This window comes from Tachysurus fulvidraco, chromosome 4 (assembly GCF_022655615.1).
Source record: "Tachysurus fulvidraco isolate hzauxx_2018 chromosome 4, HZAU_PFXX_2.0, whole genome shotgun sequence".
Classification (NCBI taxonomy): domain Eukaryota; kingdom Metazoa; phylum Chordata; class Actinopteri; order Siluriformes; family Bagridae; genus Tachysurus; species Tachysurus fulvidraco.
This window is the reverse complement of record NC_062521.1, coordinates 20,376,171-20,403,031: the sequence shown is the minus strand read 5'-3', so window position 1 is coordinate 20,403,031 and position 26,861 is coordinate 20,376,171. Positions and strand designations below refer to the sequence as shown.

At 39.0% G+C, this 26,861-nt stretch overlaps 1 protein-coding gene across 8 annotated transcripts in view; it reads left to right on the top strand.

Moving 5' to 3' along the window:
* The window catches only part of cpeb3 (cytoplasmic polyadenylation element binding protein 3), a 44,660-nt gene that overhangs the window by 4,002 nt on the left and 13,797 nt on the right, over positions 1 to 26,861 (top strand). For 5 of the 8 annotated variants that reach the window (XM_027174881.2, XM_027174884.2, XM_027174878.2 and 2 more), the window contains 5 exons: positions 4,580 to 4,733; positions 17,372 to 17,425; positions 21,419 to 21,442; positions 23,846 to 24,013; positions 25,568 to 25,657. In XM_027174881.2, the coding sequence (XP_027030682.1) occupies positions 4,580 to 4,733; positions 17,372 to 17,425; positions 21,419 to 21,442; positions 23,846 to 24,013; positions 25,568 to 25,657 (490 nt within the window). The remainder of the gene's footprint in view (positions 1 to 4,579; positions 4,734 to 17,371; positions 17,426 to 21,418; positions 21,443 to 23,845; positions 24,014 to 25,567; positions 25,658 to 26,861) is intronic. The other 3 variants (XM_027174879.2, XM_027174880.2, XM_027174877.2) reach the window with 3 other exon arrangements.

Sequence of the window (26,861 nt, the reverse complement as noted above, 5' to 3'; positions counted from 1 at the left end):
AAAATCTACCCAGCACCAGTTCTTCCATACATTTGCACCCTTTTCAACATGAATTTGAATGCACGTCATCCGGGCAAATCATTTTCACAAATCCCGTCCTCTATCCTCCCTTCAAGCCCGTGACACCCGTCATAGCTTGCTCTATATTCATATTTATTTTAAAAAGCTTAATTGATTATTTAAAAAAAAACAGGCTGTACCAGTCAGTGAGTGTAAATGGTTAATTTCCATCATGCTGTTTTGCCAGCTCACTCAGGGGCGTTTAAAGGTACCAGCACGTGAATTTGATTGGTGGATTGTAAAGGGGGCGGTACATACAGACTCCGCCCCTTGTGCATGTCAGAGCTGTTTGTCACTGCTGTCATGAATGGAAATACTGGGCCCTGTTATTCTGGAATAAAGTTAAATATAGATAAGTCAATTTCTAGTTTGTGGCTTGTTCAGGAAAAAAATGTTTAAAACATCCCTTTAGCTTGTGGACTTTACAAAAAATAAAAATAAAAAAAAAGATAAATGAGCACTTTGGTGGTTATAATGCATGCTTATAATGCAGTTTACTGTAAACTGAAGTATAATATATGATATATTTATATACCTGAAGGCTCATATCTTGTTTAAGACTCTTATTTAAGCCTCCATATAATGTGTTAGTGCTGTATTGTGTACTTCTCCCATATCTGGATTAACCCCAGTGTAGCTGCACTTTTACACCAGTGGAAAAGGTCAGCACTGCGGCAGAGAGAGAAAACTGATGAGTCATGTAGGTGCTTATCCACCAAGCGACAGGTTCTGCCTTGTGTCTCCAGTGACGACTTGTGCGAGTTGTGCCTTCTTCACCAGTGGTGCAGGGTTTGTTTGTTTGTTTGCACATGAGCTGAAAGGCAGAACAGGTTTTGTTTAAACACAATTCTTCTTAGAAAGCAAGAATATTTATGTTGCACTTCTCTGGAAAAGAAACACATGATAAAGTTCAATTGTCTTTTCTTGTCTCATCATGCTGTGAGATCATCTTTTGTGTACAGTGATGAGGACGGCCTGTGTTGGATGAATACGTAGCACTTACGCTAGTGCACAGCATCGGTCAGTGTCTGGGTGTTAACATGTTTATTCCCTGCATTTAGAAATGATTATCTTCTCTTGGGTGGTTGATTCAGATTATATACCTTTTGAGTTTTGGGTCAGAAATGTCAGTAAGGTTTTCAAATCCACACTATCCATTTAAAACATATATTTTTTGGGATTTAGGAAGTGTTATACATGAACTCAATTAGCAATGGCATGGTGTATGGAAAAGTCCATCCATATTTAGAGAGAAATATTTCTAGATCTTGGTATTTTTAATCATACAGAAGTGATTTTAGCTCAATTAAGTAGATTCTAATGGAAAATTAGGAAGCAATAATGTGACCAGGTTAGACCCGATTAGCTATACTCTCTCTTACCCTAAAGAATGGGTATTTTTGCTACAACTCTTAAAAGAATTTTTAATAGTGAACCTCACCTTTTCTCTATTTGAGATTGAGGTAATAGTAAACTATTTAGAGCAATAGACATGGCATTACAAAGTAGACTAATGATTACACAAGGTCAAAGGGGACGGTTCAGCAGTCTGATGTGATGAAATTAAGCAACAACAACAAAAAAAAACACGCAGAAAAGGGGGAAGGACAGTCAGAAAGCAGTTACACAAGCCAACTACTGGGCCAGATCCCCAACGGACATCCACCAAGCCATATTGACTTGGTGTTGTCACTTCCCTGGAACTGTGTCTTCCACCCATTCCCTGTACTAGCACATGGAATGTTCAGATAAATGGATTTTAGTATGGCTTTGCAGACCTTTAGTCAAATAATCCTAGAACTCGCTACCCAGTTTGAGCCTGTAAAGAAACCTGTAAACAGGAAATGTTTTTATCTTGCACATTAATTCTTTACTGTTGGCAAAGTGATTTGTTGATTATCATTGACATAAGGAATATTCTCAGATTTTTTTTTCTTCCCCATACATTCTAGGTTAAGGCAGTATTTAACTGTTTTGTGGTGTAACACACAGACGGTTACTGCTTATCATAAGATAATCACAGTTAACAGTTATAGTTTACAATGTTTTTCTGTAAATTATTTCTCTGAATAACTCATCCTCAAATGTTTTGTTTATTCTATTGGCCAGCAAATTGAATGTTTGACCAGTTGTTGTTGTTTTTTTTTAATAATTTTGTGGAATGTTCATGGTACAAGCCCTGTTATCACTTATGTTACAATAGCTAAACACAGCCCTTCCCTCGACAGTCTTCTTTCTTTCTTTCTTTCTTTCTTTCTTTCTTTCTTTCTTTCTTTCTTTCTTTCTTTCTTTCTTTCTTTCTTTCTTTCTTGTCAAAGAGATTCTGTGTTTCTTTGTTCAATAAGTTTTAATTTTTTTCTTATTTAGACTTGGGTACACGTTATTATATGGCATCCACATTGATGCTGTAGACGTAGTAATAAAGCCTTGTCAGGCCTGACAGTTTCTGAGCAATCAGATTTGAAATATTAACAGCACTGTGGTGTAAGAGAGCAGTATACTGTGACTGAATTTCGAAACAGTGGGAAATACTGTTGTTTCAGCATCAGCTGAGACCCCAGACACACACTCACCTCTCCATATTGTGGAATTTTACATTCGGGTGCTTGTCTGATCTTCAACAGTCAAACCAGGCAGAATGGCTATGTAAATGTGCTGGAACTCCCAGCGGTGTGTCTCTGTTTTGAGATGCAAATTCACAAGGGGTGTGAATACTTTGTTATAAAAAGACATGTGAATTTAAGCTACCTTTCTTGTTTTTTCTCCCCCATAGTCTGACATTATCACCGAGCTGTCAGTTTGACATGGGTCATGTATCATTTTACTGCTTATGTAAGTGTTAGGATGACTGAATAGCCTTCCTCAAAATTGTTTAAGGAAATGTTAGTCATTGCAAGTCAAGGGAACAAGATCAGTTAATTATCAGGGTTTCCTGACACTATGGCTGTCTGTCTGTCTGTCTGTCTGTCTGTGTGTGTATCTGTCTGTGTATGTGTGTGTGTTCGCGCGTTGTAACCCCTGACTGAAGTGAGAAGCTCAGCGTTTTGAACGCTGATGATTAGTACAAAGTGGACAGATTCCTATCTGAGCTCAGAGAGGGGAAATAACACTTTTTGAATGGCTCTGTCAGTTACATGACAATAGCTGTGGTGTTGAGCAAACTGGGTTGCTGTTTGGGTGATGCTCTGTCTCTATCTCTCTCTCCCACACTCACGCACACACACACACACACACACACACCGACACACTTGTCCATCCATGCCCTACAATTTTAGATAAGATATTTCTCATGGGTTTTATAACAGTTACTGATAAACTGGTCCAACACTGAGTATCAATATTAGACATGGCTATTTAAGGCAAAATTACTATTCGAATTTTTCAAGGCATTATTTGAATAATATTCAAATATATAAACTGCCATGCACATGCTCATGAAAAATGACATATGCACCATGAAGTCTTTATCAGCTGTAGTGTGTGTGGGTTTGCAGAATGACACAAACTTTTCTCATGCCAATTAAGTTTTAATCAAATTCAAATATGACCCTGATTTCTCCTTACCTTTCAGAGCAAACCTACCCAAACAAACACTGTGTGAGTTGAGGCAAGGCATAGATTAAAAACCATCTGATTACCTTTCGTAGCACAACTGAGTCCTACTGCAAAGTGAAATGGAAAAACACACTGACATTTTAGTTGTGTAAGAGTCATGATACACAGCTAGTGGTCTTCATATTAAATTTTGTATTAAATTGAGATGTCTGTGCAAAATTGTGTCAGAAGTAAAAAAGGTTCTTGTGATCGATCAATTGATTCATTTTACCTCAGTGTTGTGGTAAAGTTTTCGATTCGGTTGCTGAAAAATTGTTTGCTGAAATTCACACAGTTTCAGAGACCTGTAAACGGTACAGAAGCACAACTACAAACTTAAGCAGCCATCTTGATGAACGGATTTCTTTCTCAGTCTGTAGTTTGCTATCAACATGTGTTAGCATCAGGCCCAAGTATAAAATTGAAATATTAATTAGAATAGACTTACTACATTTGTCTATTGCTGTATTCATACATTTGGATATGATCTGGTTAGGGTGTCTCATCTTTGGCATCAATACTGGAATGGTTATCTGCTCAGACATGTCATGACCATGCATTATTGTCACATATTTCCTTGAAGGCATACATGGTTTTGAGAGTTTGCGACTTATATGTCAGCACTGTTGCCAGTTATGACAGATGAGTGCTTGTTCTTGGTCTCATGCCCTCAGGGTCAATTGATTTACGTTGCCCTTTATTCACTTCACTTCATTTCCCATTCATTGAATGCATATGGCTCCTTTAGATCTGCTCTTCCTGTATGCTTTAACACCTTGTCTTGTCCATTTATTTTAAACTTTCTTCCCTTTTTTTTTTAAAACAGTATCCTAAGAGAAACATGATTACTGAGTACTGCTGGATTTGAGAAAAGTAAGATGATGTAATTTATCTAACCATCTAACCCCCTTTTTTTTCTTTTTAGGACCGGAATCGGCCCTTTGATCCATTTAACTTGCAAACTTTGGAGAATTCCTTAATGGATATGATAAGGACTGACCACGACAAAGGTAAACACCACCCTGTCGGGGGCCCACCAATGACTATCGCTGATATTGTATGGAGGAATCATTTTGCAGGTTAGGAATATTCATACACCCATGCTTCTTTTGCTTCTTTTTAAAGCTTCAGGTAGATCATCTCTGATTGACATGGTTTTGTTTTGCATTATGTGATATGACTTTATTTGGTAAATTAACCATCACCTTACCTGCAAAATCAGAAATTTTATATAAGTTCAGCTTGTATGCGTGTCCATCTGTCACAATTGGTTGGCATCATTTTGTTCATTTAATCCGGTTTTAATGCCTCCTTTTGTTTTGGCAAAGCACAAAATCTCTGACTGTTCATCGATGTGAGCCGATTATCGGTCTTGTGACTTACAGTGTGACAAATGCAGACAAAGGAAATGAAGTCTGTATGTGTCAATAATACTAGAGTTCATGGATTGATGCATTTATGTCTCTTTCCCCCAGGCTTAGACTGAGAGACCTGGAATTCCGATACCGTGCAAACCTTTTAATCTCTTTTCTAAGGAATGAAAGGAGACTTCTTTTACAGGAAATAATCAATGACAGTGGTATGAGAACTGGTATGAAAAAGAAAAAAAATGTAATCGAGTAAATGACATTTTGAAAACGAGATGAGCAAGAATCGTTTCGTTTTTCTCCTCTAGTGGAAATAGAGCCTGAAGAAGCCACACCACTTTATAGCCTGTCAACTGGCTTATTCGCTACCTCACATTCATTTGTGCTTTCCTGTTAAAGGTGCTTCTGTTTCCTTCTGCCTTTTCATGTTCATCCGAAGAAATTTTATACTTAAGCTATAATTAAAAATGTTTAAACTAGGAATTGAAATTTTACACGGCGAACACAAACGAGCAGTGTTACACTCGGTGAATCGTCCCACTGCGGCTATACTAAATATAACCAAGGCGGTCAACTAAATATAACTACTCTTGTAATGACACTCGGCCAGTCACACTAGTCGACTTGTATAATTGAGCTGAATTGTATAATTTCCAATAACATCACATTGTGAATTGTTTTAAATGTTTTCGTCAATTTTTTGTCTTTATTTATGAAAGGATTGACTTTTATTCATTTATATTTACATTTAATCTCATGGAACATAAAGTTATTTGCTGCTGTTCCAACAACCTTTTCCCCTTTTTCTTTCTTGAAGAATAAGCTATAAAAACCCCCAGAAAGTCTTCCTGTTGCAGAAAACTTGATGACAAAGTACTTGGTAACAAAGACTCTTCCATATATGTACATATATACATTATTTTTGGTTAATTTGTTAAATAACAGCACTTCTGTCTGTTGATTAGGCTTTAAAAAAAAAAAAAAAGTATCAACACCAGCAAATATTAATCAACATGAGCACCGTGGACTGATATTATCCATTATCCAGCATTTGGAGCAATCAGAATAACTCGGAAGTAGGATTTGAAGTGTGGCTTTGAATTAGCACTTAGAAGATTTTTTTTGTCTTCTTGTCATGCAAATAAAAGGCAAAACTGTTGAGCGTGAAGCCAAGATCTTGAGCAAGCTGCTTTCACACGTTCGAAGAGCACTGTGTGAAACAACATGGGCATTCATGAGCCCCGTGATGCTCTTATTGCTGCGCTCTTGCCTCACTGAGCGCTCTTGATGAAGTAGATTTTAAGCAGAATGTTTGTCAAGAAAATGTTTCTCCTTAAAAACGTCCTTTTCAGCTGCAATTCAGGTCACGCCCGTGGGGCTTTGTGTATATACACACACAGAATACAGCAATGAAGGGTCAGAGTTAATACATTCGTAGTTACCTGATCAGAGTGGGGTCTGAGAGTCTGATACCACGTTGAAAATCTTGGATGTTTTCATTTATTTGAAATTGGAAAATACATGTGTAAGAATTTCGAAATATTAAAAAGAAAGTGTTTCGTATTCTGAATATTTAATATCCTAGAGCCTGTATGTATCTCTGGTTTCTTATTTAAATTTCTGATGGTGACCACGTTAAGTGCTTTGTGCAATTGGACAGATTTTCCTCATGCTTACTCTCTTCTACAGAAGTACATGTTCACACGACACAGTGATGGATTTGGTCTAAAATGGATCATAAGGTTTTGTCCTTGTGAGAAGAAATTCATGGAAATCTTTTACGGATTCTTTTTTTCATTTATATTGTCAGTGATAATTTGTAATGAAAATTGTTGTCAATTAAATAAGGAAAGAATGCAGAATAGAAGCGCAAGTGCTCTCAGACTTTTGGACCCCAGTGTACATGCTGTCTGGGGTATTTTACAATGGTTTGGATCGACTTGTCCTCTTGTAGGGAGGAATTACAACAAATAAATACAAGGTTAGTCAGACTGATCACTTGATCCTTCTGATGGGAGGATGACCGTGTTGGAAATCACATGCAATAGCCTTCTTAGTCACCAGCTGTAAACCCAGTTGAACCCCAACAGAGATTTTGGAATGACATTCTAGATAAGACTGTCTATCACCGTTAAAACACCAGTTGAGGGTATATCAATTCGGAAGAGTGTGGACTTTGTTCTCTGTTGCAGTTCCAGAAATGTGTAAACACTATATCAATGTTCATTGAAGCTGTTCTGGTGGTTTCTGGTGGCCCGTATACTTTATGTTGTTTTTTCCACAGAGTCAGTTGGTGCATTATAAGCTTTTGTTTCTGTTTCATGGAGCTGTTTTTCCAGTCCTTCTAATGTGTTTGTGGCTGGTTTTAGTGTTTGGCTTAGTTGAAGGGAAACTGACTGATTTATGAAGGACGTGGGATTATTCTAAAGCTGGAGGTGCCATACGCAAGGGCGGAATTGTAGAGGGTTCTGAGATTCTGTAGCCGGACAGCTGTAGCTTTTAATATTCAGCTTATTTAGAAGAATATAGTTGCTGTTTCCATTGATCTTTCCATTGGTACAAATGATGTGATTTGCTAGAAATTGTCAGTGATGAGCAGAGTTTTAATTTATGTGTCTATATACATGTGATTTACACTATACTGTGATTCATAATCCTGCTATCAAGTGGCAACTAGAAAAGGAAGAATTCCTTTTCATGTCTGGTTCCTCTAATGGTTTCATCCTCATGTTTTCTCAGGGACTTTTTCCCTGCCACGGTCGCCTCTGGCTTTCTCATTAGGGACCTACTGAGAGGTTTCAGTAAAGCTGCTTTGGGTTAATGTCTGCTGTTAAAAGTATATACAATTCAACTGGAATTGAAATTTTACTCCTTTCTTAGTATGTGATATGTATGTAGGAAAAAAAACAGTTGTAATTTCCCTGAAAGGGAAACTCCTTGGGCTTTCCATTACCACCAACTCTCCATGTTTGGCAGGTTCCATTGAAAGTACTTGTCACCTGCTGGTCATTATTAAACAGGCCGTATTTAAGAAAGCAGTGTGAAAAGGTCAGCTCTTTTTCAAGTGCATAATCAAGAGGCATTTTTCCACTGTAATGAAATTTTCCTATTGTGTGTGGCGGTGCACTGGTTTGTGTCTGACAGACGTAATACAGAGGAATAATAAACAGAAATCTTTTTTGTTGACAACAGTGGTTTTCACACTGGGCACGTTGGATGTCATCTGAATCCAAGTGTGATTGTTTCAAATCCAACTTGATTCTATCAAACCTCGAGTGACTCATATACGTGACGTCTGTTTCGTACTCATTTTTGCTAATTTGTGGGTTAAATTTGAGCAAACACAATATACACGAACACCAAGCACTGTTAAACATGAGAAAGTACCGGTGAACAGAGAGAAGAGCGATACACACCTTCTCTCCACCAAAGCTACAATGCCACTGCCGCTTGACTCCGCTCAGCTCCAGACGTCACCTAAACCCCGCCCGATATCATGATATTTTGCGCATGCGCGGTATTGGTGCGGCTTTAGGTGACGTCTCTCAGCTCCCGGTTAACCTCTCATCCATGGAAAGTTGCACAAACCCGAGAGAAATACACCACAGTAAATAAAATGGAAATAATTTAATGTTCCTTGGGCAGCCCGGTACCATTTGATGCACGGACCAGTACAAAACACATACGCAGGTTACTTTAATATCTGAACAAAGTGTTGACTCGAGTGCTCAGGAATCACATCAGAGTACAGCAGACCATATCCTACAGGCCTCATTGAGTTCTGTATCACGGTGGTTCTTCCCAGTCCGAACGACAACTTTCACATCACCAATTTTTCATGTGACTCATGCTCCGTTTCAGACTAAACTAGCAGTCTAAAAGGTGCCTGAACGTCAGCGTTCGGCTCTACAGCAGTGCTGTAGAAGAATTGGGTAAAATTTAAAATGCTATAACTGTAGGGAGGAATGCATCACTCTATTGTAGTACTCTGTGGAAAATGGATAGAATTGTGAAGCAGCCGAGATGCGCTGTGCCTTCAGTGCCACTCCTGATGTAAAATAGGTTTTAATCTGCATACCCTAGGTACCTGATTTATGTCCACGGTTAATATCTGACCACCCGCTCCTGCCTGCATGAGAGGAAAAAATAATGCTCCGGAGACTTCTTTTTAGTTCCTGTTACTTTACACCATAACACGGCTGTCATAAATCATCTGCGCTCTGTGGATTCTTTTTATAGATAAATATTCTCTTTTGAGACATAGAGCATAACAAATATCAGTATTAACATACTGGTTCCTTGGTTATTTGAATACCCTTGTGTACACCTTTAGTCAAGAAAGATCTCTGTACACACCAGTGGTGGGATTCCCCCCCCCCCAAACCCGTATATAACCTTACATTTATGACAACGCTTTGATTTTACACAGACAAATATTAGCCATCTTGCTATCATTAAAATAAATATCATAAACACTTGATTTTGTTTGTTTGTTTGTTGTATTTTTTAATGAAGGTCTTTAAATATTATAACCAGAACTACAAAAAAAATCAGACCTTTTTTTTTTTAAGTTTGCTAGACGGCTATATGCTTGGTTGGTGTTAGCCAACTGGTCAAAGTTAGCAGCAGAATACTAAATATTTTATGCTTGTGACCTAAAACATCCGATTAACTTATTACTATGTCTTATTTATAAGACTTACACTACTCTCAGAAATTCTGTCAGGTCACGTTAGCTTAAAAAAAAAAAATACACGAAATCATCTATAACCATCAGTACCGAGTCTGTGCAAAAGACCCAATGAAAATCTTGACCTACAGAGTTTGAGGGACAAATAAAGGTGATGGTCATTAACATGGGAGTGGACTGGACATGAACTGGTGTGGTGCTGTGTGACACATTCATACAGTCATCATTAAATGCTTTATTCTGGTCAGAGGCGCTGTGGTTTAAATGACTAATGACTTTAAATGACTTTATTTTGGCAAATAAAACCAACCAACCAAGTTTGCTAAAAAAGGCTTGTGAGTAGGTACCCAAAAATAAAAATATGTGAGGGGAGGCTAAACTTGTCATTGACAACCGTCCTTTTTGTAACACAAACCCATGTTGTTTCTTAAAGCCTGGAAAAAGCTAAAATGGGTCTTTTTAGCTTGTCCAGTCCTGTGGGCCTTGAGCTGAAGTGCCAAGATGAACGAAGCCTCTTGTGTTAAGAGGTTTTGGCTGTATGAGGTGGAGAAGGGTGGGTTTATTCTCACCATCTCACGTGATCGAGCTCTCACACATTAATCTGATTGAACTGGAATGTGTAGGGATTTCATGTTCTGAATGGCAGCGTGCGAGAGGAGGAGGAGAAGAGGGCGGAGAACAGCTAAAGAGAGGAATCCTGAACAAACATAGTCTTTTTTTTTTCTTCTTTCCAACACGCTTGTGGCAATGGTCAACCCCCAACGAGGTTCGGCTTAAAGTCTCACTGCTGCCACAAACAGGGACACAGTGTTGGAGGATTCTTTCCTAAACACAAAGATGCCTTGTACAGAGGCTCATGTGTTTACATGCGCACAGCCTTGTGTTTTTACACACAACAACAACACACTCGCACTTTCTCACACACATATGCGTACACACTCTCACACAATCTCTCGCTTTCTCACACATACCGGCCTCTCACATGATCCACCTTCTGCCCCCAGGACTAATGAGTTTAACTGGAGCAGTTATTTCTCACTCAGTGCTTGCTTAGAAAATAAGCTCTGACTTGTCGAGTCCTTGATGAAATTCTTTACGGATTCTGAGCAGAGAATTTTTCCAATTATTTGTTGACCACAGCAATAGTGTGACTTATAAAACACGTTGCCAAAGAAACACTGAATGTATTTCCTTTTCCAGTAATACAGGCTCATTAACATACACTTGTCAAGATGACTTCTTGTTGATACAGTACATTGTTCCAATTTTTCTCGGCCTGAATATGAATGTGTGGAAAGTGAACACACACACTGCTGAAAATCCAGTTTATTGAGTGCAAATTTGATCTGCATGTCAAACTTTCTCAATAGGTACGTTTTGTTTACTCATTGTGGTGCTAAAACAGAATAGGGAAAACTATAGCGACAAACAGAAGTGGTCTCATTCATCTTAGATATCTGGCAGGTATTTTTCCTTTATTATGTTCACTAAGGATGTGAAGGATTTTGAACTGTATGAGTGTCTAAACTCTTTAGTGCAAGTGCTAATCAAACCCATTGCTCATCTCTAGCGTGTTCTCGGAGCTGAGCTGTCGGTGAGCGCTGAAAGAGAAACAAATGACACGGGGTGGGGCGAGTTCAATGTAAAATAATCAGCAAATACCATCGTCATGAAATCGCTCAAGCCAAACGTTTGTGCCACACTAAGCACAGCTGTCTAACCCTGCAGGGTGTGTCCAGGTGGAACGCTGGGTCCCTAAATCTGTTTGGCTCAGCTCTGGAAAAGAAGCGTTTGTGAAAAATCTGGGTTAGGTTGACTTTCAGCTTTGACCGTCATACATGAGCGTTTGGTTCAGATTGTCCTGACCCTCAGGGAAAGTTACTTTGTGTGTGTGTGTGTGTGTGTGTGTGTGTGTGTGTGTGTGTGTGTGTGTGTGTGTGTGTGTGTGTGTGTGTGTTTTAAAATGACTCTAGGCAGCAGTACTCTCCACCACATCCATCAAAACACAAACTGAGAGAATGTTTTGGAAAAAATAGTGTTTATCCATACATTTGCAGTTTTACACTTAACAAATAACACACAACAGGCTGTTTTGCTATAGGAAGATAATCCACACCATTACAGCCACAAAGATTATTTTTAATAGATTATTAGATTAGATTAGATTATTAGATCAAATAGATTATTTTCCCCCTAACATCATGTCCTAAGATTGCTTGTGCACTACAGCAATTTTCTTCATTTATTTTTCATGCATTTCATCTCATGCTTGCTTTTTTTAACCATTTATAGTTACATGTAAGAATATGGAACAATATTTTCACATCTAGACACATTTAGTTCCTCACCAGCTCTTTTTATTTCCTGAAATTATTAAGATTTGTCTTGTTACTGACAATGTGCAAACTTCTCTGTTGGAACCAATAACCACTACATCATGCCAATCCTTTCCTAACAAAAAGCTTCATCATATCAACAGTTATTTGAGTTATATAAAAAACAGGTTTTGGTAATCCATTTATTATTATGCTTAGATTATGAGGAACTGTTGTCAGAGCTACTGTGATTTATAAGAAATACCACACGATAAACCATAATGTTCTACAGTAATACTGTACAGCTGGGGCATTACTTAACTCTACCCCCAAAGCCCATTATTTGGATGAAAAAGCACATTCTGGAGGGTGTTATTCCGACATTTGACAACTGAAATGTTGCACATTTTAACAGTTTGTAATTAATGTTTGTGGAACGTCTGAGAGACAATTTAGTTCCTGTTCTAACTTATGTTTTAGTATCATGCCCTCTTTTTGTTTTTGGTATCACTTGCTCTGTTCTCTCTCTCTCTCTCTCTCTCTCTCTCTGTCTGTGTGTGTATATCTCTGTGTGTGAGTTTATATTTATATAAAGTATATATTTTTTTTAACTTTGTCATTTTACCAAAAACCGCAAAGCACGAGTTCTTCTGTGCTTTTATGTAAAAATAATGCACATCATCTGACCAGTCAGATTCAAGCATTCAGCTGTGCTGTGGTCTAAAGAAAATTAACCCACCCCTTCTGATTCAGTAATTTACCAGTGCTGTGGTAAAATGTGTTGAAGTCCATCATGAAGGGGATTTATGAAAGTTTTGACATCACATGTTTGCGAAATTAAATGTATTTCACATTATATTTATATCAAGCCTTTCACATTAGCACACTTTTGACACACAGTTTCATCATGAACTGGATTGTTCACTATTGAACACCAGAGTTCAGTTATTTACAGAAATTTCCTGAGGCTCTTGATTTGAGTGAACTGCATGACAGCCTGGTCCTTTCAGCAAGATTTAAGAACATCATTATGGCCCAGATGTAAGATCGAAGAACGGCCTTTTGCTTACTGGCATAAAGCTGAGGAATAACAGCTGCACTTTAGAGATGAGTTGGAAAATCTGGAGAGTCAGTTACTCCATTCCATTAGCAGTGTTAATGTCATTCTCTGGCATGCTATTGCCAGGTTTGGCATTTCATACCTTTCTGCTTGGCGTTTAAGTAACTCTGAACACTCCTTTTTTTTTTTGCTGGTGAGTTAGTGACTTGGTTAGCACAGTTGTGGACCCATTCTAAATGGAATTAAATTGTGAGCGCATACCGAGTAATGTTTATTGTTTTTCTGTATTATTTAGATTACTATGTAGCTGGAGTCTACCATGGAGTCTACATCTACTATGGAGTCGCACACATGTATACTAAGCAATAATTCATGGTTTTTAAGTTAATTAGAGTGTATAGTCAGTGTCTGACACCATCACGGTAGTTCAGGTCACATTTAATACGTCAACCCTCCATTACAGGTTTGTCATCTCCCGACTCAGCAGGTTTGTTTGGTCTGTCTTATTGTCTCATCCCTTATGTGTAAAGAGATCTCAATTTATATATATATATACACATATAAATAATGAGTGCATATATAGCGGTGTGTATATATATATTTGTAATGGACACTGTTTCATACACAGCTAGTGAACAGGGGCATTGACATTCGGCCCTCAATAGTTATACATTAACTGTTGTTTCCACATCCAGGACATTTTTTTGATGGTCACGGGCATTATGCAAAATGAAAGAGGTTGGCGTTTATATCTGTTGAAATCTGATCAAATGGCAAAGAAGGAAGAGGAAACTCTAAATTAGCATAGTCTCAGACCCTGAAAAGGAAATCCTACTGACACACCAATGTTCAGAACATCTCTAATATACCCAGATGTATTTCAGAGATATTTTATATATAGAAAATCAGGAACACAGGAACTGATTAATGGAGTTTGCCCTGGTCCTCTTCAGCATTTATATGGCAGATGAATCAATAGGTGCATCCCAAATCACATACATGTACACTATTTTACACAATTTTATAGTATAAATAGTGTGAATAGTGTCTTGACACTGAAAATTCCAACAGGAAGCAGTGCACTTCAAGGACCGGGGTGATGAACTTTTATTCAACCAAATAAACAGTGTGGAATGTCAGACACTTTCATGCACACAACAGTTGCCGTCTTTGCTATTGTTGTGGAAAAGGGGCGGGGCTACCAGATGCTGACGCTGGATGATGCCTTTTAAATTGGTCTAGGTTGTGTGGGCATTTGCATACACACATTAACGTGTGTTTGACATCATTTGCTATTGACTGGGAAACAGCTTATACTTGTTTTCCAATAATAGCACAGCCCAAAGTGTTTCATTCCTCTCATTCCACAGCAGTTTACCACTGATGCCTTTTGTTATACATATACGCAAAACTATAAATATAAAAAATTGAACGATATCATTCTTTGTGTATATGTCCACGAAACAAGACGTTGTTACCACTTACTTTGTAGAAGCTGTAAACTGTTTGTCATTCCTTTTTCTCTCAATGTTAATAAGAAAATAAAAGCTTTCTTCAATATTAAATACACACCTCACACAAAATTACACGTTTTTAATCTGTTTGCTTGCAGCTTTGGTCATACAAGGCCCTGTGTAAGTCCTTAGTATGGAGATGTACGGGAATGAGCGTGTCAATATAGATAGTATAGACTTTGCGGCTGGAAATGTTAAGGAGCCATGCTGCTTTAGAAAATGAATCACCACCTTTTAAAAATAAAATAAAACACAATCTAGTTTAGATTTGAACTTAACACTTCAGCTGTTGGCCCAGAGTGATTAACTCCGATTCAGCCATGGGGTTTAAGAGCACCTTTATTATGATAGACCGTGTGATACGAACAGTAGATCTTCGGGCATCTAGGACAAACCGGAGCAATAACAGATGCACCCGATTTATTGGGAATGTATTGGAAAATCAGAAGAATCTTCCTGAACCTGGCCTGCTAATGCCGATCTTAACTACAGTCCTGCTGAAGCAATAAGTACTATTACATTCAGAGTCAGATTGCCATTGATGCAACATTGGGTGTTCAGTTTTACAGGATTTATTGTGGTTACAGTGATTCAGTGTTCAGAGATTATTGGTGAGCAGACATGTGGTAACAAAGATTGTAGAATTGAAAAAACCCCGCTGGCGTTTGCTGTCAGGAAGGTAGTTTTCTATGTGTCATTTTATTGAGAGAAATCCTTCATAGATCATGTTTGGAGACACATGCACAGTATTCTGTGGTTATCCTATATTAGTCATCTGTTATTGTTATTACCTGAACAAATGTAGGCCTTATTAAAGGTGTTAGAATTTAAGTAAGCAAATTCTGCCTCAGACAAATATTACATTATAATCTGTTATGTTGCTGTTGTGTTGTGCTTTCAGAGATACCGCTCTGTACACTATGAGTGTAAAGAGTTGCTGTTTGCATTTTTTGGTAGCTTTAGTCAGTTCGGTCATCGTGCTTTTCACCTGCTTCATCATCACTATAGTGTTTCCGACTGTAGAAAATTGCTCAGCCCATCCGGCACCAGACAACATAAAATCTGCATGATTTTATCACCTGATTTGGCTGATTGGAAAGTTGAATAAATGATCAGGAATAGAGACATTTCTATTAAAGTGGCCAGAGATCATATGTGCTGTCTTATAAAACGTTTAGGACACTTTGTCAGTTTTTGTGTTTGGAAAATGTATGATAAATTAAAAAGAAAATAAATTGTAAAAAAAAAAAAGTGCATATTTATGTATTTAATTCATTTCTTTATAATAAATAGAAAATAAATACCAGCCAAACATTGAGTGTGTTTAAAACGGGTTTTCCTAAATCAAGCAGACAAAATGGTCATTCTACAAAAAGTTTTAGGTAAGTTTTAGTAAATAATGCAGCCCTGTTACAGAGATGTAGCTGTATGTAGATGTAGAAGTCTGTACCGTTGATAAAATGCAGTTATTACGCCGGGTCAGTTTAACCTGCGGTATGATGAGCGAGAGAGCTGCAAGTGTCAAAATTGTATCCTTAATTGCTCGGAGTCTCGAAGACTTCGTCTGAGGCAGCGCCTGTGTCGCAGTGGCCCTACTGTGCAAATTCACACAGGTGCCTTATCAACACTGTGTTTTGCATACAAGCCTGTTGAAGCTGCAGGTGTCTCTGTGAGAATCTCACAGGACACCACAGGGTGTGTTGGTAACTCTGTCACTTTGCTGTGGCAGGAACTGCGAGGCAACAGTGCAGAGCTTTGACGAGAGTTGTGAGCAATCCGACGACAAACCATAATGCACTTTACTGTCAGAGCAATGCTTGATGCCACACCATTGTGTGTGTGTGTGTGAGTGAGTGAGTGAGAGACACGGATAAAGAGATAGAGGCAGATGTTTATTCTTTCTACAGATGGCACATCTCTCAATGGCTGGAATGGGGTTGGGGTGGCTGAGCCAGGCACAGAATGCATTCTCTGTCAAATTCCCAGCATTCTCCTCTCCATTGTCTGAGCTATGAAGCTCTCTTTATGCTGCACAGTCATATGCCTTTGCCTCAGCTGAATTATACTAAAGGCTCGCTTGTACTCAACGTATGTGAATGCGCAGGCACAGTCTACAGTATTTCAGTAGCTGTTCTCTAACATATTCCTGCAATAATGCACTTGCCAAACAAAGGTTTTCCCTATTAGCCTTAAAATCTGCCTTTTTAAAAACAAAAACTCACTGCTACTTCACTTGACCTTGTCGCTACACTGTTCTCTGCAGGAAGCAGTTTATAAGCAGTTGTTCTGTTGTCACGTCTATTTAGCGTGTACTGTATTTAGTTGAATTCTGGCTGCGTATCGTTCCAGTCCCAGCAGCTATCGGATGTACTTCCTTGCACAACTAGTCAGCATTTGCCTCATGAACAGCATCACGTGATGAGATTTCAGAGATGTGCGTGTCTTTTGCAATTTCACATAAACCCTTTCGTTTCGGGCTCTTCGTAAACACACCCATCCTCAAGCTCTCTACACCTGCAAATATTAGAGGATTTCTTCCGACATTAGAAATAATGATAGAAGATATTAGATATAAACCTGACCTGACTTTGTTTCTGTGTTCATATGATAAGTAAAAAGTTTGAATAATTTGATTACACAGAGCTAGTAGTCAGGTAAGTGTTAAACCATATAGTTGAGAAACATGGCAGCTTCAAAGTTTCGTGATTTTGCTGTGTTTTATCTAAGCATTGACCATTTGACCACATCTTTTTTTTTTTGTGTTTCCTCAGGACGCATGGGTCTGAACTTTCATCACCCAGCAGCAGAACACATAATGCCACTGAGTGAGTAATAAATGTACTTTATTCTACATACGTGCTGTCACTGTAATACATGTTTATTGTATTCATTAATGTCTGTGTGATTATAGTTATATGCACTCATCATAATGGCAAATCTGCTCTAAATGCGTATAAACAGACTATTTTAAATGATCTGTCTATAAATACTTGTGTTGTGTGTTTCCCTGTTTAGTTTCAAGTAGTTATTGTTTAGAACAGCTGGCTGTAAGACTGGCTCATTTTTCCCTGTCTGTTTGACCTTTACATAGCCTGAACTCCCGGCTGTGTATCTCATAGTTCACGATACTGGCTTGTGGCTCTGTTTCCCAGTCCTCAGCTGAGCAGAGGCGCAATGAGCCTGCACGCATGTGCACTGAAATAACAGCCTTGAAACACTATGCACTTCTGTCCACTTCAGCAGGTGTGTCATAGCCGCAGGGGGCCTCCAGAGAGGGACGCGGCCTTAAGCATGTGGAACGGTTCCTAGAGAATGGCTGGTTTTGATCAACACACCCATGTGTGCTTGACGTGCTTTAGCATGGGGTTTGGAATGTATGACAGTGCCTGAGGCACCCAGTAGGTGTCTGCTGTTTTCTGTTGGTCGGTGCTGTGTGTGTGTGTGTGTGTGTGTGTGTGTGTGTGTGTGTGTGTGTGTGTGTGTGTGTGTGTGTGTGTGTGTGTGTGTGTGTGTGTGTGTGTCTCAGTCAGGCAGAGTGAGCATATTTGTGGCCTGGTGCTGCATCAGTCTGGTTTAGGGCTAATGTTTAGTGGGTAAGCACAGAGCCAAATCTTTTTCTATCACTGCCATGCCTTCAGAAGGACCCTCACTGACATTTTCAGAGGGAATATTACTCTGTGGACAGACAGCATATGGACTGCTGTTTGCTCTGATTGCTTTTGTAGCATTTGTAAATGTACTGCTATAATGTACATTCTGCAGTATTTCGTTCCTGCTAAGCAAGAGCTTGCATGCAGTTTACTTCTGTAATGGTCTGATGAGTTTCCTCTTGGTTAGAGTAGAAACCTGCAACCACATACTGACTTCAGGAAACTGTATATAATATTGGATATTCCAGTGAGTTTCTCACGTTCTCATAAAGATTACAAAATGTATATATCTGTACTATTCGTAGAATTTAGAGGCACGTTTTTAAGCATGAACACTGTGAGTATGTAGGAAGGGGCATTTGATGTGAATTAAATGGGCTTTTTTTTTAAGTAAAGCATTCAAGTTTCATTAGTGGTTCATAAAATTCAATATTATTTACCTCCAAATATACAGTACTGTATACAACATATTTATATTTCCAGTATTCTAAAGATACAAAAGATGGTACACCAAAACTTTATCATTACGTTCTATGCCTTTCTTGTTACTAAGACAAATAATGCCTTATTAATAACTACAAGAGAGGCATAGAAAGTAACTAATAGATCTTAGATATAGATTTAACATGATAGATATAAATATATAGGTAAATCAAATATGACAACACATGCCTGTATGTAATGGGACCATGTCTGGGCATGCCCGGGCTGGATTTTAATCCCTCCACAGTTCATTAATGTGAATATTTGCATTTTAAAAAGGGGTTACCGTCCATCTAAATATCTTGAGTACAATGATATAATTGAAACTACATTTCCAAAGTGTTGTGATTCTACATGTCTATTAGCTGAAGAGCCATTATTTTAGAGATATATAATTACATGGTTGAATGATCTGGAACAGCATTCATGCGATATTATTGCTTTAAATGAGGGAAGACTTGTCAGCATGCTAAGTTGCATTTTAAGAACACTTAGGGTGTAGTGTGTACGAAAATAAATCTCTCAATTCCTATAAATCACCCTGTGACTTGCATAGTCACTGTTATTCAAACCGTGCCAAAATCAACCTCAGCACGCCAGAGAATACTCTTCTTCATGAGTCCCCTTAAATTGAGTCAGAGTTATTCTCAAAGAGATGAGCTCACCAGTTTGTTGTCTTAACCTTCTACCAATTGGCCAGAAGCAAATACCAATTTATGAAACACTTAAACTTTGGACCACATTCCCTTACTCTCTCACTTTCACCGGCTTGCTTAATATTGTTTCACAAGACGCGTATCTCTTTCTCGGACACTTTTCCGTCTCCCTCTTGTTGCTAGGCACGCTAGACTCCCTGACCTCTTCTCATCAGGCAACCTGTGTCTGCTCTTAGCAGCTAAACACACACACGGACACTTAAAATGAAAAAGGCCAAAATGTGGGATGATCCAGTTTGGAGTAAATATTCTCCTGCAGTGAAAATGCCACACAATTGGGCGACGTTAGAGGCCTTGCTTTGAGGAGGGGGTGTTTATAAAGGAGCATGCTGAGAGATTCTTTAGCTCATTGGACGCTCTGTTATACGAGACTCTGCGTGAGATTTATTCAAGTCTAGCACCCTTCCTACCACTCGAACAGGATGATGTGAGCCACACTATTCTTCACACAGAATTGACCGATGCATTATTAACACGCTAATAGAGTTAGGGAGTAGCGTTAATAGGAAAAGAGTTTGTAACGCTACCTAGTTGAATACTACCATGTGTCGCAGCTCCAAGAATAAGTGTTTGTTGTTTTGTACTACGGAGGATAAAATGCCAAACTTTATTTAGTGCAACCGTGCAGACCATGTGTACGTACAACAAGCAGCCCAAAAAGTGTCAACTCAGCCCAGAGCACAACGGCTTAACCACCAGCATTTTCACAGAATTTGCAAAAAATTTCTGAAATGCAAATCAACCAATGGGAGTGTGTTTTTAAAGTTTCATCTGATTGGCAGGAAACCACAAGTTCAAAGCCGGCAGCACCGACTATGACTAAAACCATGAGTAGAGTCCAGGAGAACATAACCCTATCTTCTCTCCCATGTCGATCAAGGCCACAGGAAGGCAGTCTGCCTCACAGGAAGCATGTCTTAGCCTTCGCTGCACTAGTTTGATAGATTTCATGCAATAGGGTTGAGTTAGAGAAAAAAATTATTATTTAGATAGAGGCAGTGTTTATATCATCACTAAGCAAGCCTTCAGCCGCTCAGATCGTTATAGACAAAACATGCTTGCCAAAATTTAATGGAAAATCATAGCTAAATATAGCTTCTAAATAGAACGCTGAATCTTCTTTTATAAATTAGTTGCTACTTTAGAGAAGTTTCTGTTTCTCACACCACCGACCCTACGGTCACACTAGCAGCTGAAAAGTTTGTTTGTAATTTGTCGCTTTAGTTTCGGGGTTGTGTTTGTTCCCTCTTACTACAAGTGAGAATTTGGGCCATTTTTTTTTCTAGAAACTCAATTTGGAAAAGTGCCCACATGGTGTCATGTGGTGTAGCATGGGCTCTGGGCTCTGAGTTAATAAGGGGAATAGTGCCATGTTTACTGGAATGGTTACCTGAGAAGGGCTCCCGAGTGGTGCAGAGATCGTGCTTTTAAATCCAGACGAACTCCCGAATATAGCTGCCTTTGACACCAAGAGAGCGAAATAGGCAATGCTGTTTGTATGGGAGGGATGGCATTCTCCCTCAAATGTGAGTCACAGTGACACTAGACTATTGTGGGTATCTGTGCTCTCATGTATGCGGAAGAGGGTAAATAGCGTATTCCCCGGGACATTCCTGAGATAACTTTTCAGCTCATAAGGAAATTATAGATAATTATCCAGCCCTACTTTTGCCAAGCTGAGTTTGAGCTCAACCCACAACCCGTGTGTGTGTGTGTGTGTGTGTGTGTGTGTGCGCGCGCGCGGATACACTGAGCCAAAAATGTTAGCGCTGTGTTAGGGCCTGTGCTCTCACACTGTTGCCTTAGTGACTGTTCCCAATGTCTGCCCACAAAACCCATGTCTCTGTTTCTCTCCTTGTCCTCTCTGTCTATCTGTTTCTTTCTCTCCATCATTCCTTCTCTAATCCCTCTTTCTCTCCTCCCCATCCCCTATATGTTTTCCTCTCTTCCCCTCTGTGCCCCCGAACAGCCAGGAGTTATGGTCGCAGAAGAGGTAACACTCTGCTTTCTCTCCTCTTTCTATCTGTGCTTGCTCAGGTTAAGCTGTGGTTGGATGATGTCTTATTAATTCCTGCCCTTCCCTGGATTATAGTTTATAATATTGTCAGTACATGCAATCATGTGTGTGGGAAGGAAACTTAACTGGAAATTTCTATGGGTCATGAGTATAATTTTTCCTGGTTTTTGTTTTAGTATTTTGTTTTCTTTCTTAGAAGAGAAAATGAATGGACAATCATCTTACTTTTTTTTTTGCTTTAGTCATTGATTTTCATCGTCAGGTGTGTATGTCAATAAATGCCAATCACCTGTAAATTATGTTTAAGATTGTGGATACCTGCCCAAAACTCTGTGCTTCGTATTAATATGTAGAATATGTTTAGATTTATTCCTTCTTTTGCTGTTATAATAACCTCCACTCTTCTGGGAAGACAGTGAGATCAGGCACTGATGTGGAGGTCTGCGGTGCAGTCACCGTTTCAGTTCATCCCAAAGTGGGGTTGAGGCCAGAGCTCTGTGCAGGACACTTGAGTTCTTCCACTCCAAACCGTGTCTTTATGGAGCTTGCTTTGTGCTCAGAGACATTAGCATGGTGGGACAGGTTTGGGTCTCTTATTTCCACTGAAGGAAATTTATACTGCAACAGCATACAAATTATGTTGCAACAATTTGGGAAAGATCCACGTATGGATGTGATGGTCAGGTGTCCACAAACCTTTGGGCATATAATATACAATATTTTACAGCTTATGAAAAGGTCTAAAAGCAAAAGGAAAAAAGGAGAAAAAAAAATATAAAAATATATATAGTTTATCCTGGGGATTTCTGACACCGAGCAAAACACACAAGGAAACTGCTACTTATAATGTTCTTTAAATTCAAAGCATAATATCTCGTCAAATTTTGGACATAAATCCCTAGCACCACTCCCAATGCCATATCAGAAAAGCAGGCGGCCGTCATAGGAAGTCCGCAGCACATTAGGAATCACGTGGCACATTGCGGCGTTATCGGTCACCGATAGTGGTTCTAATAGTTTTGTGAAAGATCCATTTTATACACTGAGACATTGCACCATGTCCTTTTATCATATAGCAAATTAAACCTTAAATGAATGGCTGGTTTAATTTATGTTCATTTTTAGACATTGGTTAATTTAGAATATGAACAAAACGTATAAAAGGACAAAAAAAGGTTTTCTGATTTTCCGGAGATATCAAATTTCTTGTATAAATGCGACGAGTCACAGATGAATCAGTTCGTTTCCAGCTCGATAAATGAGGCGTATTGTTAGTTCTTTTGTAAAATTGACTGACAAGTAGCTTATTTGAGGTTATTCACTTATTTATTATAGTAAATGTAAATGACAACTAGGGCTGCAGGGTATGGGCAAAAATACCATGTTGCTTTTCCTGCCTAGTGGGATGCGGGTAATCCTTATAATCTATTAAAACAAGCTGATGAATCTGTAGTGACACTAAATGGATCGTGCCGAAGCCAAGATTTATTTTGACAGACACACAAAACATTTGGACTCTTATATTGTGGATTATAAGAGTGAATATTTGTATGTTTGGCTGCTAATTAAATGATGCTTTTTCGCGGCCCTTAATGACACTTTTGGTATTATTTTCAAGATGATCTTTAAATTTTAATCTATCGCACACACACACACACACACACACACACACACACACACACACACACACACACACACACACACACACACACCATGTTGACCATGAAAGCACACTGATTTGACTGGGTTTCATCCTACAATGCTTAAAGTACTTGACAAAGTCTACATAATTGTGCAAGTTTTTATATTTCTATAATAAATCACTGTATGTATGTATTTGTTTTTATTTTATTTTTTTGACAGTTCTCTCTTAGCTGTGATTTTTTTCTTTTATTCATTTAATCCAGCACTGCAGTGTTTAATCAATTCCTGGCAAAACCCAGTTTCTCAATCCACGGTGTAATTTTCTTGCTAAATCTCAGTGGATTGGGCTTTTTCTCTACCCTGCTTTTCAGCTGTGAACTCTGATGTCGTATTCAGAATCCGAAAGCTAGCAGTTCCAGATGAAATGCAAAAAATAAATAAATAATAATAATCCAATAATTCAGCACACTGGCATCTCACCTAGCTTTATCAGGAGTCTGTGTGTAATTTTATTTCACTAAATTAATGTATATTTCTGGAAAGACGTTATAACACGTTATAACACTATCCTTGTTGGTTGTGTCTTTAATGGACTAACTGCAAATAAAAACAACCACAATGTACTCTTTCTCTTTTTCTGACCTTTTTTCAACCTCACATATTCTTTTGTGCTCCCTGTCCTTCTTTCTTTCTCTGTCTCGGTCTTGTTCTCTACCTTTCTCTGTATATGTATAGGTCGCTCATCACTGTTTCCTTTCGAGGATGGCTTTTTGGATGATGCTCATGGAGATCAGTCTCTAACTCCAGGGCTGAACTCCCCCACTCGCTGTCAGAACGGTGAGAGGATGGAGCGCTATTCCAGAAAGGTCTTTGTTGGTGGACTGCCTCCAGACATCGATGAAGGTATTTGGCATACAAGCCACTGTTACGTCATGTAAAATATGGTCATCCTTTTCCTTTGAAAATGATAGACAATGATAGTCAGCCTATGAGGGCAGAGATATAAATCACATTTATTATGTAGATGTTTAATTGTTTTTCTTTAAATTGTTCTGTAAACATTATAAAAAAAACTTATCAAGGAAAAGTAAGATTAGCTCAACCTGGCAAGCTGCCAAAGGTGTGCCCAACATGAGAACAACCCACATGAACTAGCTGACCATGTTTCCTACCCCAGTCCAAAGTCCTGTGTTGTAGGCTGGTTGGCATCTCTAAATCATCCATAGTGTGTGAATGCTGTGTTTGTGTGTGTGATTGTGTGGTCCCTGTAACCTGGTGTAAGATAAGCAGTAAAAAATAATAAAGAAAGTCCTCAGATCTTTTAACTAGATTTTATATCTGCTCACACAGGTGAGTGTGGGTTTTTCTTTTGAGGCTGGCTCCTTGCAAGGTTTCTTCCTCTGGTAGTCCATTGTTAAAAGTGCTATATAAATGAAACTAATTAAATTGAGTGATTTACACTTCCACTTACCACCAGAGGACATATGAATCACCTAAACACCTGCTTGTATTCTGAGATGATGCAACAAATTGACTTAGTACACTCCTTTCCCACCTATTATACACCTTTCAAAGTCTCTTGCTAATTCTTTTCACGTTGCAAACAATTCAGCATATACATTATTAAATAACAACTAGGCCCCAAGCTGGCAGGAAGACCTTAGTTTCACTAGTGGTCAAAACACCTTGGCAGCTGTAAGAAGATCTGCTGTACCAAAAGGGACAGAGACTTGGCGCCACATTGAGGGTAACCCGTGCCTGTAGGTTGGATACTTTGGAGTGAATCACCAGTAAGAGACACCAGTAATCATCTCTGAGTAACTTTCTCCAGATTCTATAAGGTCACCCCTATTAGTAGCAGTAGTCATCAGTGAACTCCAATTAGATTCCTCATGGCATACATTACCGAGATTACAACCACAACAACAATAAGTGCATATGTCGCTAGAATTCTCTGAAGGTTGAAATTGGCATATTGAATAATATTGTGAAATAAAATTGCTCAGGTGATGTGTGCATTGTGTTGGGACATACTATTAGACTAAAGGGCATGGGGAAAGGGAATATATTTTATAATCCCCTTCTCTTTGGTGGAATGTTTTTTATCAGTGATGGCACTTTTAGTCCTATTTTGTATGCATATGTGCATGTCAGCTCTTAGCTCTTGCTGACACTTTTAAGCAGACTCTCAGACACATAGCAGATGTGATGCATTTCACTCAACCAGTGTGAATAGTGATACAGGGCACCGAGCTCTGGAGGCGCCTACAGAGAAACCGGGTTGTTATTAAACATGTACTCAGTACACTAAAGTTTGGTCAGCGTGGCTAGAACAAGTCTAACGCATGCCAATGTCACAGACATTGCTTCATAAGAAACCATAGTTACTTTGTTTTATGATGTCTAAGTCATGGGCTTTGTCCTAAATTCTCCTTTTAATTTCTCCCCTCCACGTAGATGAGATCACCAATAGTTTCCGTCGCTATGGACACCTGGTGGTGGACTGGCCCCATAAAGCAGAAAGCAAATCCTACTTTCCTCCCAAAGGTAAGAACTGAAACATAATGTGCTGCCACTAGAGCCTACTGTATTCCAACATCTAACGGACCTTAAGGTCTCTCTGTAATAAACTGCATGATATTCAGCAGATGCAGAAGTACATCAGTTCTGTTTGACCATAGCCATCGTATCTTAACTTTCCTGCACACTGCCATCCTCTTACACCAAAGTTGACCAAACTCTGGTCCAAACTCCTACTCCAATGTACCCACTACAACTCAGGTTGTATGGGTAAGTAGCTGGTTAGTTATATCAGGTGTGTTAAAGGAGGGAAAACAATAAAATATGCAGAACAATTAACTTGCACCAATTTCATCTTTACCCACCGCCATTTAACTTCCCAGTACTTTGTTGCCCACCAGACCCTATAATCCCTATAGCATTCTCTACCACAGCCTACCAATCCTCTACACTCGTACCCAAGAACCTGCTTTTCCTTTACAATGTTACTACAAGAGTCTATTGTTCCTCTGTACCTTGATCCAACCAAGCCTTCTATGGCTCTGCACAATTAGCCAACAGAGCCTCCCCTTCCCTTCCCTTGATGTCCCTCTATATTTTCACCCATAACTGTCCATCTCATCAGTACACTGATGCCCACCATATACACTGATGCTCACCAGCCTCTACTATCTCTAGACAGTTCCCTACCAGAACCTACCATTCCTCTACACTCTTGCCAAACTGTGTTCTTCTACACCATGAGCCTACTATGTATCTACACTATTACCCACCAGAGCCTCCTAACATTTTGTAATGTTACCCACAAAAGCTTATTCTTCTTGTAATTGGTTACCTACCAGAACAGTGCTTGAGCCTGCCATCAAGCTAGACTATTACCCCTCTCCAGGGCATACTGTCAGTTTACACAGCAAGAAGCTTATTGAAGCCTATAATCCCCATATCTGTTCCAAAACCTGCTGTCACTCTACACAGTAAACCACCTAAACTTACTGTTTCTCTACACCTGGGCTTCTTAGTTACAGTCCTCTGTACCACCTATCGTGTTCTGTTAGTTCTTCCGTCAACCCAACTGGCCGAACACTCGTTAAAGTGTGTCATCAGTAGGGAAAAATTTCAAATCTGCAGGGTAGCAGGTCCCCATGAGTGAGTGAAGAATCCAAATGTACCTCTAAACCACAAGAAGCTCAGGGTCCCCACATATCTTTACAGAAGCTTACAAAAATTTGGA